This window comes from Mustela erminea, chromosome 17, assembly GCF_009829155.1.
Source record: "Mustela erminea isolate mMusErm1 chromosome 17, mMusErm1.Pri, whole genome shotgun sequence".
NCBI classification, from domain to species: Eukaryota; Metazoa; Chordata; class Mammalia; order Carnivora; family Mustelidae; genus Mustela; species Mustela erminea.
This window is the reverse complement of record NC_045630.1, coordinates 65,197,969-65,214,192: the sequence shown is the minus strand read 5'-3', so window position 1 is coordinate 65,214,192 and position 16,224 is coordinate 65,197,969. Positions and strand designations below refer to the sequence as shown.

The 16,224-nt window shown below is 43.2% G+C and overlaps 1 protein-coding gene across 1 annotated transcript in view; it reads left to right on the top strand.

Moving 5' to 3' along the window:
* The first annotated feature begins 3,386 nt into the window (after positions 1–3,386).
* Positions 3,387–16,224, top strand: part of SDHC (succinate dehydrogenase complex subunit C) — a 32,641-nt gene continuing 19,803 nt past the window's right edge. The window contains exons 1-3 of the mRNA XM_032318020.1: positions 3,387–3,479; positions 9,129–9,185; positions 10,738–10,839. Coding sequence (XP_032173911.1) covers positions 3,460–3,479; positions 9,129–9,185; positions 10,738–10,839 — 179 coding nt within the window. The 5' untranslated portion in view covers positions 3,387–3,459. The remainder of the gene's footprint in view (positions 3,480–9,128; positions 9,186–10,737; positions 10,840–16,224) is intronic.

Sequence of the window (16,224 nt, the reverse complement as noted above, 5' to 3'; positions counted from 1 at the left end):
GGTGTGGAGCCTACTTAACAAACAAAGAAATAAAATAAGTGAAGTTCAGAGGAAGGGGCAGTTGTATATAGAAGGCAATATTAGATATGGAATGGGTAGTGATGGTATCCAGGCAGAAGAGCAAAAGCAAAAACAAAGAGGTAGGAAAATGTGTGTGTGTGTGTTTGTATGGGGTAGGTTTGTGAAGTATTGGGCACATTCAAGGCAGATCTTGTGCCCTTCACTTTGACTTGATTTGGGGGAATTTAAAGAAGGTCATAGGAAACAAGTCTGTCCAGGAGAGTTGAAACGAATTGGTGAAGGGCATTAAGTGGCAGACAAAAGAGAGTGGGTTTAATTGGTACATCATAATGTTATAGGATTTTTGCCCCCTTAGTGTCCATGGTTCTTGGTCAGACCACTTCAAAGAACAAAGAGGTAGACCAGAAGAAGAGGGGTGGGCAGCAAAGCAAAATTTATTGAGCAAGAGCATAAAGCTCCCAGGCTGGGGGCTGAGAGGGTTGCCCTCAGAGTTTCTGAGTTTAGGGGTTTTTATCAGCTCTTTTGTGGAATGATCTTAAGCAATCCAGGCCTGTTAAGTCATGCCAATCAGGGCTTTGGTCACGTTATCTCTCTACCTATTAGGTTAATGTCTCTGTGCTGATGGTCTTTTTTTTGCTGACATCTGGGGGGCTTATGTCTTAATTGTCCCTTGCTCATGGTATTGGCAAATGCTTTGTGGTTAATTGCCTTAGTTTAGGACATTTTTGCAGAAGTCATTTCTGCAAAGGCAGCAAAGCAGAATGTCAGTGTGGTTCTGTCTAATCTGAAAAACAGGGTGTTCTGTTTTATCTTAGCTGTCCTGACTCCCATATTTTCTTGTTGGGGACCCCGGCCCTGCCTACCTACCTGGTCCAACTAACTTTTAACAATAAGAATTTCCCGAAGGTTTTGGAGTGATATATGGGGTTAGGGATGGGAGTGTTTACATAGTCAGAGCTGAGTTTTAAAACACACCCCGCCAAAAAAAAAAATCATTCAGACCAAAGCTCTCCTGATTGTTGCCTCCCCTTTGAAATGTTCTCCCTTCTTTCTTTCCCTTTCTTTCTCTGACCTCCTCCTGCTTATTTTTAAGATTAACCCAGGTGGGGGCGCCTGGGTGGCTCAGTGGGTTAAAGCCTCTGCCTTCGGCTCAGGTCATGATCTCAAGGAGCCTGCTTCCTCCTCTCTCTGCCTGCCTCTCCGCCTACTTGTGATCTCTGTCAAATAAATAAATAAAATCTTTATTATTTTTTTAAAAGATTTTATTTATTTATTTGAGAGAGAGACAGGGAGAGAGAGCATGAGTGAGGAGAAGGGCAGAGAGAGAAGCAGACTCCCCGTGGAGCTGGGAGCCCGATGCGGGACTCGATCCCACGACTCCGAGATCATGACCTGAGCCGAAGGCAGTTGTCCAAACAACTGAGCCACCCAGGCGTCCCAATAAAATCTTTAAAACAAAACAAAACAAAAAAAGATTAACCCGGGTGATAAGGGGCTTGACTAATGTCTTGTTTGAATTTCAATGTGACTAATTTCCATCAATTATGGGCCCTACAGGTTAATTTGAGGAGGGAGTCCACTGTTGTTCCTGAAGTGGAATCACTGCAGGTTGACCTAGAAAGCCACAGTCTCCTGGTACCTACCTGTCATCTCCTTACACAGGAGATGGTGGGTTCTGTGAATACTATTGGGTTTGGATTGTGGAACTCTAAGTACAGGACTTGATGATAAACTCCACAGGGAAAATCATCAGTGAATGTTCAGGGCATGTTGTAGTCAATTATACCTTCCTAACCGCACCTCCCAGTGGCAAATAATCACTTTTTGCTTTGACCTCCCCCACCCTTTTTACCCATAGTTTTCATGGGATTGCTACTTTCTTTTTTGTATTTATTTACTTACTGATCCTGATAAGACTATAAACTTCTTGAGGAAAATTACATGTTTGTATCATTGAATCCCCTAAAGCCCTTTCATATACTCCGGCAAAAAGTTAATACATATTAAGTGAAATTATTCAAAGAGCTAAGTGAAAGAGGCATGCATTGGATTTGTTAATGTGAAGAGCCAGAAGGCCGAAGTAGGATCAATGACTGGAAGTTTAACACCAGAAAACTGCATTTTATTTTATTTTATTATTTTTGAAGATTTTATTTGTAAATAGTCTCTACACCCAACCTGGGCCTTGAACTCCCAATGCTAAGATCGAGAGTCGCATGCTCCACCGATAGAGCCAGCCACATACCCCCAGAAAACTGTACTTTAATTTAGCAACTTTCTAATGATTAAACTGTTCACTATATGAAACTTGAGTTTTGAGGTAACCATTACCGAATGCGTTCGAGCAGAGTCCTGAAGACCAGTGGCCCTAAGTGTTGAAGAAGAGATTTCTGCCCTGGATAAAAAATCAGGCCCAAGAGCCTCTAAGGTCTCTCCCAGCCCAGAAGTCTATAAAAGTGCTTTCTTTGTCAAGTATTATAGAAATGCAAAATGGTATTTTCATTTGGTGAAGAAATAAGTGAATTTGTGCTATTTAAATCCTGAAAGAAGTGCGGGAGGGCTAAATATAAATGAGATCCGAATATTAATGTAGCTGAAGTCTTAGTAGGAGTTGCGCGTCGCTCCTTCACTTCCACCCCCCGCAAAACGAGACTCAAGAACTTATTCACTTTTCTATTCCTTTCTCACTCCCCTTTTCCTCCTTAAGTCACAAGTGTTCTGCAATTGATCACTGTGCTTGGGTTCCTCAAAACTGCACGCGCGCACACACACACACACACACACACGCGTGTGCGTGTGTGTTTAAAAATCAAAAGCGAGCTTCCCCCCCACCCCGGGTTCCTCTAGCTGTGGGTGTCACCCACATAGCCTTGAAACAAGAACAAGAGAGCGTTGTGTTTGGCTCGTGGGCGTCCGGCCCGGGCGGGAGCTCAAGCGCAGAACTGCGGGGCACAAAGCTAAGCCAGGTGGATAGAGGCGGCTCCCTTGTCTGGGGATGGTGGTCTGCGTCGTGTCGCGCTCCTTCCTCAGCGTGGGTCTCAACTTGTGTATCCCTCCCTGCCCTGGCCAAGCTTCCCATTAGAACGGGATGGAGCCCGTTTCCGTGGGTGCCTTGCCGCCCTATCTGGGAAGCAGGTGGAGCGAACTAGACGGAGGAGTCCCTGGTGAAGAATCAGGACAAGTCAGATGTTCCACAAAATGAATTATGTTCGCAGGTAAAACGCATACTGCAGAGTCTGAGTCCGCTCCATTTCTGCAGAAGCCCTGGCAAGTCCTTCTGGAAGACAACGGAGGGGAACGGGAAAAAGGAGAGAGAACAAAACTACGTACAGGGGCGCCCCCAACCTTTATAAAGAGCTCGTGCTGTCACGTGATAGAGACCCCGCCCTAAGGCGGCGGGGGCGTTGAACGTCACTTCCGTCCAGGCCGGAACTCAAGATGGCTGCGCTCTTGTTGAGGTGACTTTAGCCTGGGGCTGGGAGTCGTTGTCCGCGGCCCTCGGGAGGCCTGCGCTGTCCCTCACGTCTTGCTGACGGGTGTTTGCCCCGTGCCTGGGCAGGGAAAGGGCCCACGGGTGTGCGTGCCACGCGCTGTGGAATCCTAGGGCCCCTTCCCTCCCCCCAGCCGCTCCGGTATTCGGGGTCACCGGCCCGTTATCTCGCCCCTACTGCCTACCGACAGGTCGCGCGGCTGTCGCCCCTTCCACTTCCCCCCAGCTCCAGTACTTTTTCCCCAGGTGGCGCTGGGCCGCTCCCAGAGCCAAGCTCCGAGACCGTAAAGTTATGATTTGGAGGTCAGCGGATCATCCGCTAGGACTCCGAGGTCTTACTCAGGAATTGGGCCTCGGGGAGAGGGATCGTGGTGTGCTCTGTCTTTGCTTATACCTGCCGCAAACGCCAGTGCTGGCTGTGCGTGGGCACAGTGTGAGTCCCTAACGGGCCCCTGGCGGAGGGAATAGGAGGCCTAGAGCCTTACCGCGCTGGAGATTAGCAACAGCGCCCGTAGCGGTCGCTCCGCCGCCCCACAGCAGCCTGGCTAATTCAGTTGTAATTTCTCTTTGCATTTGGGGTGAGAAGGGAGGGGGAGTGGATGTCTCAGTTTTTCCATACGAGGTCATTCACTGTCCGGAGTACTCTAGATTTCCTTCCATTCTGAGCTGTCCTCTTTGTAGGTTTCATTCTCTACTCAGAGCCCTTATAGACGCAGCAACTTCAGTGACTTTAGACCCTCTTGGTACAAAGGCCAGCATAGTTTCGTGCCAGGCCTATTTTTGGAAACTGTTGCTGTGGAAAGTTAGTTTTAATGTTGTTGAGATTTAATTCCTGATTTCCCCAAATGTCTTCTCATTTCTTTTTCCACTAGAGTCACCCAGTATAAAAATAGAGGGACTTTGTTTGGTTTTTCTCTGTGACAAAATGATTCCTCTTGCAGTTGAGATCAGGAATGGGTTACTTTAATCCATCATTTTCCTCCCTGTCTCTTATTTCCAAATGTATCTCCCCCCCCCCCCCTTAAGGTATGCCAGGGCCAGTCATGCCAGACCTGCATTCTTTATTCCAGGTAGTTTTGCCATAATTGACTGATTTTGAATTCTTTGATATATTTTGGTAGATGTCAGGGACTTTTGGTAGAATTAACATTTAGCTGGCTGTGATCATATTGGTTCTAAACAGTTCATTTTATGACTCTCAGGATAATTTAGAAGCTGACAGTTATCGTACTCATTAAGCATACACTTTTTGAGATGTGTAGGATGGTCACCACTAGGATTCAATGCCAAGAAATAGACTTCTCTTTCATTAGTAGTAACCTGAAGTTCATGGGAAGGGCACCTCTCTTCTTTTCTCACAAGGGCTTTCTTAAGAGGGGACATAGGGAATTAAATTTTTTTTTAAGATGTATTTTATTTATTTTAGAAAAAGAGAGAGAACATGTTTGCAGAGGGGAGAGAATCTCAAGCAGACTCCCTGCTGAGCAGAGAGTGGGTTGAGGTCCCAGGGCTCAGTTTCATGACTCTGAGATCATGACCTGTACTGAATTCAAGAGTTGGGTGCCCAAGCCATTGAGCCACCCAGGTGCCCCCCAAGTTTTTTTTTCTTCTCATGGATGTTGTGAGTCAAGTTGCATTTCACTACAGGGATTTGGAACTGTTCATAATGTGCTGATTTAGCCTCAGAGGAACATACCTTCTAAGCAATTATATGAGCTGGTTTCTAGTTCTGGTATTGTCACGAATTCCATTATTTTGGACAAGTCAACGTCACCGGTTCCATGATTGTGGTTTCCTCATTGTGAATGAAAATAGCAATAACTTGGGCCCTTAAAAAGAAGTATTGGTTAAACATTTTTAATGTTTGGCTAACTAAAAATTATTAGTGCTCAGAGTACTGTATATCATGACTTTTGAATAGTGCTCTATATTTTGTATACTCCCCAAACAGTTCACAGACTAGCCAGGAATAAATAACCTGCTGAGTAATGCACGCTCTGTTGGCACTCAGTCCAGGAGTGCCTTGCCAAAGCCAAGATGGAGATTCAGAACTAAGCTAAGAACAGCTAGGCTTCTAATAAAGTTCATGGTGCTTAAGCACAAAGTCACCAAGAGTCATTAACTATCTGCACATCATATTAAGTGCTACTTGTGAAACACCTCTAAAAATAAGGTTTAACTTTACATATATAAGACTGCTTTTTAAAATGAGCATATTCATTTACAAAACCATTTTTTTTGAGCCTCTCTTATGTGTCTGACATTATTACAGGTGTTCTGGACACAAAGCATTCCAGTCCTATCCTGGAAGAGCTCAGGCTAGCAGACGAGAAAATAGATTAATTATTAAACAGCATAATACGTGTTGATACAGAGATAAGAAGTGGTGTAGAAGCAAGGCCCAAGCAAGGCTGAAGAAACTGAAGTCGCCGTCCAGGAGTTGTTGGGTTTTGAAGGATGATTTTTTCAGAGTGTGAGCGAGGTTCCCCTGAAAGAACAGCACGAGCAGAAGCACGTGGTCCTATGATGACTTGCTCTTTCTTGGTGTATGGAGTATAATACTCTGTGTGGTAGACGTATAAGAGGCTGAAGGGAATTTGTGGGAGAATGGGTCTAGACCTTGAACTGCAAGCAGCGGGGAACTGTTAAAAGTCTTTGGGGCAGAAGAGCAGTGACATCAGCTTTATTCTTCAGGAAGTTAGCTTCGGTAATATTGAATGATAGGGAAGAGAGGGATGCTAGGGAAAGAGTCCAAGAGCTCCTTTTATAGTCCTCTTTGTGAGAAATGAAAAGAATAAGGACTAAGACAACGGACTGAAGTTTCTTGGACAGTCCTGATAGGATTGGGTGACGCCTCGCATATGTATGGGGGGGTGAGAGGAAAGAAGAAATCAGGCTGTAGCTTGGGAGTAGGTTGAGTGCTAATAGCCATTAATGAGAACTTCTTAAAGATTTTATTTATTAATTTGATAGACAGTGAGAGAGGGAATGCAAGCAGGGGGAGTGGGAGAGAGAGAAGCAGGCTTCTGCTGAGCAGGGAGCCCGAGGCGGGGCTCAATCCCAGGACCCTGAGATCATGACCTGAGCTGAAGGCAGACACTTGACGACTGAGCCACCCAGGTGCCCCTAATGAGAACTTTTGTGTACAGATGATTCCCCTTCATCCTGTCCTTCAAAGTTACAGATATTTTAGAGTTGCTCTTACCCCAGATATTTCTAAAACTTTTTGGCATACCATCAGATCAAGTCATATCGAGGTCATATAAGAGAAACTCATTATATTGTAGTCACATCTTGTTTTGCACCAAAAATGTTTTATTTAGTTTGATCCCATAGACTTGGCTTTGAATAACTTTTGTTTTTTTCCAAAAGTCAAATCCATTTTCAGCAGATGAATATTTTTATCACGACTGAGCATTTTAAAAAGAATGTGATGTTAATTCTAAAGACCTTGGCGAGACCAATGAAATATTAGTAATATATATATGGATGATATTGCAGTTTTGAGACTGCTTTTCTGTACATTTTCTTATGTAATCCTCCCAGTGACCAATCAGGTAGGTCCTGTGAGTCCCATTTCGTAAGTGAAAAAGCTGCAGCCCGGTGATTCCATAAAGTTACACAACTTAGGCTAACTGGAACTCCAGTGTGACTTTTTTACTTTACTGCCCTTTCTGCCTCACTGTTGTTGCCCGAATCCAGAGAAGAGTTGCAGAAATGATTTGAGAGCAGTGATTACATTTTGGGTAGACCTGTATAATATATTTAAAAGGGAACAGTACTAACTAGAGTGATACATTCTGGCGTATTAATTAAAAATAACGTACTGTCGGGGTGCCTGGGTGGCTCAGTGGGTTAAGCCTCTGCCTTCGGCCCAGGTCATGATCCCAGAGTCCTGGGATCGAGCCCCGCATCCGGCTGTCTGCTGTGCAGGGAGCCTGCTTCTTTCCCCCTCTCTGCCTGCCTCTCTGCTTACTTGTGATCTCTGTCAAAATAAATAAAATCTTTAAAAAAAAAAAAATAACATGCTGTTACCTTTTAGCTGTAACATATAAAGTTCAAGCTCTTGGTAGAACTTTCAGAGTTCCTGGTCTCACATGAAAGGCAAGGATAGATACCTACTTTTGTCATATTTCGGTTAAGGCTAGAAGTTTGTGCAACTGGGGTCTGTTAGGGCCTTGGGGAAAGCTTACATTGGCATTTGTCTGGGAAACAATAGCACTAGACAGAGTGCTGTAGATTCCAACCCACATCTGCAAACTCTTGCCGGGTAGCTGGGGGCCTGGACCCAGCCTGGTGCGCGGAATGCGTGCCCTGCAACTCCAGAGCCACAATTACTTCAATTGATGGAAGACATTTGTTCCCACTTCTTCTTTCTGGGAGCCTTGGGGGCACAATGTCAGTATTCACCTCCTGCCGCCAAAGCTGGAAAGATGGAGGAGCTGAAGGAAGTGTTGATTGGATTATTTTGCCTTCAGGCAGTGGACCCTTCTCCTGTCCTGTGTAGAGCAGAGGGATTTTGAACTGTTCATGCATCTAGTATCAGCATGTCAGCGGTGTGAGGGACACCATGAGCTTTTTTTTTTAGAAGATCATTGGATCTCAAGGAGATTTTATATCCTCACAGTGCCTTACGTATAATAGATATACCATAAACTTTTGTAGAATCAATGTATTTTTAATTCTAGTCCCAGAAATTCACTTTCTTAAATACTTTTGGAAAGATTTGATATAATGTTGAATAAAGGGGTGTAGTGGTCCTGCTTTTCATTATACTGTGTGAACTCTGGGTCAGGTAAATTCACTTTCCCTAGAATGCCTGGGCACATCTTCATTTTAGACTTGAATAGCAGTTTTTGTACTGATGCATACCTTTTCAAAAATCGTAACTTTTTGGTAGGAAACTTGTGTACCCTCTTCACATAACTCTTCACTAGTCAGGGCAATCTTTGCATTTCCATGCTTTTTTGACTTGAAGTTCAGCCAGCTTGTCTGGAACTTGATGGTAGTTCCTAAAATGATAGCTTAATAGTTAGGCCCCTCCTCCCACACACCCCGGATTCTTCAACCTTCTTAATTCATCCATTTGCAGCAGTTAACTAAGGTATATTCTTACCCTGATTCTTATTCTTGTTCTTATTTACTTCTGTCCTTTACTCATCACCTCCTTTAAGACCTAACTTGAAATGTTGAACGTTACTAACTCTGATTATTCTTTTATTTTGTATTATTCATGTTCAGCTAAAACTTTATTTTGCATTTCTAGGTTATGTACGTGATTATTCCCCGGTTATTTGAAGTGGTAGCTTTCCAACTAAAAAATTTCTCAAAGACATTGATACTGTCCTTGTTTTCATCTTACTAATTTTCCCCTCTAATCCTAAATCTAATACGGCACAAAAATAGAGAAGTTGATAAACTGACGTTGATCTCTAAATGTGTGTTGACTCTTTATTCTCTTGAGAAAAAAAAAAAAGGTTTTTATTTTTAAGTAATCTCTACATCCAACATGGGGCTCGGGGGATACAACCCTGAGATTCAGGGTTGCAGACCCAGCCACTGAGCCAGCCAGGCGTTCCCCCAACCCCCACTGACTCTTTATTCTCTTATCTTGCAGAAATGTTGGCCGTCATTGCCTCCGTGTCCACCTTAGTCCTCGGCTCTGCATCAGAAAGTAAGTTCCTAAATTTGTGGAGGTTATTATGACTTAACGTTTTTCCCCTCAGGGAACAGCAGTGGGGTGTTGGTTTAGATTTTCGGGGTACATATGAAAGAAGGAAGTTCCAGATGGTTAGCGGAAAATTTAGTGATTGTGGTCACTATTTTTCTCATCTTGGTAGCAGAAGGAAGGATAAGAATATTAAACTTTAAATTTGGGAAATGTTTTATACGTTCAGAAAAGTTGAAGAGTAGTGCAGTGGAGTTCTAGATACATTTCACTTAGACTCATCAGTTGTTAACATTCCGCTGTGTTTACTTAGAGTTTTATGTATTTTAGGTTGTGTCTATGAAATTGTAATTTTTATTGGTCAAAGCTGGTCTAAGATTGACAATTTAGTGTGGTCCAGACTGATGTGTATTTAATTATTGTTAGTATTTTCTCTGAATTCTTGGAGATTAAGTTGCCAACACTGTGACGCTTTGCTTCTAAATACTTCTTCTGAGAATAAGAACATTATCTTATATATAACAGTATAATTATACAAACACAATTATTGAATTCAGGAAATTTAACATTGATGTACTCTTATCCAGCATGCAGTTAGTTTTCAGATTTTCCATTTGTCCCAAATAATGGACTTTATAGAAATACAGTCTTCTGTTCCCCATCCAGGAGCTGATTAGGCTCACACATTCTATTTACTTGTCATATTCCTTAGCATCCTTTAATCTGGAATTGCTTCTTAGCCTTCCTTGGCCTTTTGTGGCACATTTTTTGAAGAATACAGGCCAGTTATTTTGTAGAATGTTTCTCAAATTGGGTTTGTCTGGCTGTTTCCTATAATTTAGAGTCAAGTTACCCGTTTTCGGCAGGAGTCATACTTAAGTGGTGTGTACTGCCTGTTACATTCACATCGGGGGCATGTGATCATGTGAATAAGGGAATGTCTGCTAGGTATTTTTCCACTATGAAGTTACTGTTTTTTTCTTTCTTTAGTGCAATCTATGGGTAGGTTATATTTTCTTGAGGGGAATGGAATCATGTTTAATATGGGTACATAATAAATTAAATTGTTGAACACAGCCATCCAACACTTGACTTCAACCCAACCCAGTGACAAGGGAAACCGAGAAACTGTTCGGAGGTACCGAGCTGATCCAGTTCTTGATTTTTGAGAACCTGAAAGATGTCTGGACAAAACAGATGAGAGCAGGTGGTTATGTATGAGACAACACCCGTGGCCTGGGGAAATGGTGATTCATTTATGTAAATGTTTTTAAAATATTGTCCTCGCTCTGCTGTACAATGCAAAGGAAGTTGAGCTTCTTTTGCTTGACCTATGTGTTGGGGGTTTGGGAAGAGGAGTTCTCCCCTGATATGACCTCCCTGGGTGATTGAGGTGATTACTGAGTCAGACTTGGCATAGCGATGGGGAGTGGATGAACATGTTTTCCTTCTGCAGTGGGTTCATCCAGCCCAGCTTAGAGCTTAGCTTTTTTGATTTAACTTTTTGTTAAGCCAAGTTTACTTTTAATCATTTTAAAACCTTCTGGTTTTATTTTAGTGCTGTTCCTTTGGGAACCACAGCCAAGGAAGAGATGGAGAGGTTCTGGAATAAGAACACCGACTTAAACCGTCCTCTGTCTCCCCATATCACCATCTACAGGTAAGGCCTCTGGAACCAGGGAGTCGAGAAGTAATGGGGGAAGGTTCTGGAGGTTGGGCCATTGCCTCCCTGAGTATTTCCCTCAGGCCTTTTATATAAGAAAAAGACTGTTTTCTGTCTTCTGGCCTTAGAGGGTATCTTATCCTGTAGAATTACCATTTGGAAGACGCTGGTGGGTCAAAATGTAATATCCATTAATTGAAAAACATTATTGTGAAACAGTTTCAAATTTACATAAATGTTACAAAAACAGTACACCGAATTCCTGTAGAGCTGTATGCGCAGTCCCAATTCATTAACATGCCCAGATGATTTAAGTTCAAGTGCAAGATGATGTTCCATCAGTCCTGTAATGCTGTAACAAGTTAGCACAAACTTTGTGGCTTAAAACAACACACTTGCTGCCTTACAGTTCCATAGGTCAGAAGGCTGACACAGGTCTCACTGGGTTAAAATTAAGGTGTTGGTAGGGCTGCATTCCGTTCTGGAGGCTCACGGGAAGAATCTGTTTCCTTGTGTGGTTTGTAGAGGCTGCTGTGAGTTCCTTGGCTTGTGGCCTCCTCCCTCCTCTTCAAAACCAGCGATGATGGGTGATGTTCTTCTTCCTCCCACCACTTTGACCCTGCTTCCGTTGTCACATTTCTTCTCCATTCCCTCCTCCTGCCAGCCTCTCCCCCTTTTAAGGACCTTTGTGATTATGTTGGGACCATCCAGGTAATCCCTAATCCCGGATAGTCTCCTTAGCTTAAGGTGAGTTTATTAACAAACTTAGCTTCATCTGCAACTTTAAATTCCCCTTTGCCATTTAAGGTAAAATATAGGTTCCAGGGCCTAGAATGTGGCCATCTTTAGGGAGGTTGTTACTCTGCCTATCACAGACCCTTAATCCTTGAGTACATGTTTCTTAAATTCAAGGACACTGTAGGGTGGCTTGGTCGATTAAACATCCGATACTAGATCGGGTCCTGATCTCAGGGTGGGGAGATTGATCTCAGCCACAGGATTCCCTCACCCTCTCCCTCTGCCTCTTCCCACTCCCACCCCTCTCTGAAAAAAAAAAAAAAAAATGCAAGGACACTCATAGTACAACCATCACAATCAGAAAATTAACTTTGACCCAGTGTCACCATCCCATTCAGATGTTGTCAGTTGTCCTAGTAATGTCCTCTATAGGTCCAGGATCCAGCCTAGGATCGTGTGTTGCATTTAGTTGTCTCTTTAACTCTTAATCTCCTTCAAGTGTGGAACAGTTTTTTAGTCTTTCCCTATCTTTCATGACATTAACATTTTTAAGTGTTCCCGTTCATGTTTGCCTGGTGTTTTCCTGTGATTTGTGCATTTTTGGCAGGAGTAGCTCTGAAGTGATGTTGTGGTCTCAGTGCATAGGGGTGCGGGGCTGGGGATGGGGGCTATGGGTGATGATTGATCCATTACTGGTGATGTTGACTTTTATCTAGTTACAGTGTGTCTGCTTAGGTTTCTCCATGTATAAAGTTAGTGAGTACAGATACTGTGTTTATAATTGTTAATTATTTTGTGGTGAGACTTCCTTCTATTGATGATACTTACCGTCAGCATTTATTAGTTATTACTAGGAATCGGTTATTACTCCGGTGGTTGCCAGATTGTACTTTATCTAATTCCATCATACCCAGTAGATTTCTTTACAAGTAAATTAATAAATAAATAGGCTAAAGCTTGCTTTCTTTATCAGTACAGATTTAAGGATTCCTAAAAGGAAAAACTCATGTCTCCTCTACTCTCAGGACACCAACTAAAGGAAAAACAGCACTGTTTCCTCTCTGCTTTCAGCACTTCAGACATCAAATGTGTGGAGGTTTTTCCCACACCAGCCAGTTTCCCAACTCCCTGGATACCAGTTGCAGTAATTCATTTATGACATATACTATCTGGAGTTAGTGCAGACTTCACAGGTCAGGGGCTCAGTCCCACAAGACTGTCCCCCACTCCAGATGCCAGTTTGCAAATCCTGTGCTTTTGACTGACCCACTATAAATCACGGGTTCTTTCTACCCCCTCCTCACATCATATGAGTAGATCAGTAATTTACTAGAGTTGCTACAGAACTTGGAAACATTTACTTATGTTCACTAGTTACATTACAAGGGCTAGTTCCATTAGTTCCATTACAGCTGGTACAGATCAACAGCCAGGTACCCTTGTAGGTGCCTCTGTGTCAGGAACAGTTCCCAGCACAGCAGCTTCTGTCCCCGTGGAGTTGGGATACACCACACTCTTGACATGTGGATATCCTTAGCAACCTGGAAACTCAGACTTCTTCACTTTTGGGATTTTTATGGTAGGCAGGACCAGATATTAACTCAATCTCTAGCCCCTTTTGCCTCCCTGGAAAAAGAAGGGGTGGGCCTAAAAGCCGTAATCATGTCTCAGTCTTTCCGGCAACCAGCCTCCATCCCGAGTCACCTCATTAAAACAAAAGACACTCTTACCACCCAGGAAATTCCAAGGGATTTAGGAGCTGTGTGTCAGGAATCAGGGTCAAAGACCAAATCTGAGGACAAAAGCTGTTCCAGCACTCCTCCTGTCACTCCGGAGATTATAAGGGTTTTAGGCGCTCAGTGTCAGGAACCAGGAATGGAGACCGTGTATATACGTGTTTCTTATTATTTCACAGTTCCTGTTTTGCCCAAAGGGTTCCATTGTTACTCTCTTTTGTTTTGGCGTCCAAACTGTCCCACACTCAGCCAGCAGGAGCTCTTCAGGATGGTTCCTATGCAGTCAAGATCTGGGTGCTAGATGTGCTCATTGCTACCAGGCTTTCGTGGCTTCTAGGCCTTCTCAGTAGGGAGAGCTGGGATGTATGTGTGCGCAGACCCAGAGGCACAGGGATGTGTGAGTGTACACATGGACTCAGGTGCATCTGGTGTCCTTGGAAGTAACTTGGATTGCTGCTGTGCTGGTGTTGGAGAAAATCCCCTCTCGAGCTGCTCCTCGAGCTCCACTGCCCTCCTCTTGGGTTTTTGCCAGGGAGGCTGGCCATTTTTTAACCACCTCCACAAATACCACAACCCTTCAGATTTTTTCCAAGCCAGATTCCAGAAATAATTCTGATTGCAGAAATTGGACATTGTACTAAAACAGAAGGAGCCTAATCCTTATAACTTTATGGTAAAGCTTTTTTTAAGAGAAAAGATTTGGGGGGGAGGATTATAATGGGAAGAACTTATATTATTCTAAATTTATATTTAAAGCCCTGGCCTGGGGGGAAGTGGGTGGCTCAGTCGGCTAAGTCTCTTCCTTCAGTTCAGGTCATGATCCCAGGGTCCTGGGATCGAGCCCCATGTCGGGCTCCTGAGCAGGGAGCCTGCTTTTCCCTCTCCCTCTGCCCTCCCCCTGCTTGTGTGCTCGCTTGCACGCTCTTTCTCTCTCAAATAACTAAACAAAATCTTCAAAAAAAAAGCAAACCTTTATTTTAAAATTTAATTATATCATCAACCACATTGGTTTTCAGAGTGCTCCTTGGGGCTTTGGATATTCTACTAAGCTTCGTGAATAGTTGCTGGAGGCTGGCCAACATGCACATGAAACTGTAGGCCCTGGGCCCCAGGGTAGCCAAAGCAATTTTACTTTGATCTGTTCTACATTTTGCGTTTTTGCATTTCAACAAAGGTGCTGTTCACACACACACACAAAGTTAGAAGTCACCTTTGTACCTAATGAGTGAATATCTTCTGCAGTATTTTCATGTGGTTCTCTGCCTATGCTTGTATACCTCTAATATACAAGGAACTCACTACCCGCCTTTTCCAGTTTGGGAAATTCTCTAATTATCAGAAAGACCCTTCTTTCATTGAAGGTGCTGCAACTTACATCTTCTATCCAATGGCTCTGGTTTGACCTTGAATCATACAAAATAAATCTAAGCACACTGTTTATTGATTTTGAATATCTTTTCATATGCTTATTGGCTACATGCATATCTTCTTTGGAGAAAGGAGTATTTAAATCCCATGTTCATTTTTTAATTGGGTTGTCTTTTTAAAAAATGTTTTGTTGTGGTAAAACATGCATAGTATAAAACTTATCATTTTAACCATTTTTAAGTGCACCATTCAGTGGCATTAAACCTAGTCACCTTGTACAAACCATCACCACTCTCCATCTCCAGAATCCTTTTATATTCTTGAACTGGAACTCTGTACTCACTAAACAGTAATTCCCATTCTCCTCTGACCCCAACCCCAGCCTCTAACCATTCGATTTTCTCTCTCTATAAATCTGACTCCTCTTCATGCCTCATAAAATGGAATCATACAATGCTCGTCCTTTTGTGCCCGGCTTATTGCACTTGGCACAGAGTCTTCAAGGTTCATCCATATCGTAGACTGTGTCAGAAGTCCACTCCTTTCTGAGGCTAAGTAAATCCTCTCTTCTGTGTGTCGCTACGGTCTGGTTACCCGTTCATCCTCGCGGGGCCATTGTGTTGTTCCCACCTCTCGGCTCTTGGGAATAGCGCTGCGGTGAGTATCCGTGTGCGAGTACCTCTGAGTCTCTGATTTCAGAGAACCGGAACCGAATTGCTGGATCACATGGTAATTCTTTATTTAATTTTTTCAGGAGCCCGCTCTACTGTTTTCCACAGGAGCTGTGCTGTTTTATGTTCCCATCAGCAGTGTGCAAGCATTCCACTTTCTCTACCTCCTTATCAACACTTGTTTGTTTTTTTTTTTAATATTTTATTTATTTGACAGAGAGAGATCACAAGTAGATGGAGAGGCAGGCAGAGAGAGAGAGAGAGAAGCAGGCTTCCCGCTGAGCAGAGAACCCGACGCGGGACTCGATCCCAGGACCCTGAGATCATGACCCGAGCCGAAGGCAGCGGCTTAACCCACTGAGCCACCCAGGCGCCCCTCAACACTTGTTTTTTATTGTTTTTAATAACAGCCATCCTAAGGGTGTGAAGGGGTATTGCATTCTAATTTTGATTGTCATCTCCCTAATGATCAGTGATGCTGAGCATCTTTTCATATACTGGCTGGCCATTTGTATATCTTCCTTGGAGAAATGCTTTTTACTTTGTCAGTGGTATTTTTTTTTTTAAGATTTTATTTATTTATTTGACACACAGAGATCACAAGTAGGCAGAGAGGCAGACAGAGAGAGAGGGGGAAGCAGGCTCCCTGCTGAGCAGAGAGCCTGATGTGGGGCTCTATCCCAGGACCTTGAGATCATGACCTAAGCTGAAGTCAGAGGGTTTAACCCACTGAGCCACCCAGTGCCCCTCTAGGTTTTCCTTGATTAACATTCTACTAACAGTCAAAAAAGGAAATACATTTTTTTAAAGCATCCTAGTTTGTTTGTTTTTTTAAATACATTTTTTTTTTAAAGCATCCTAGTTTGTTT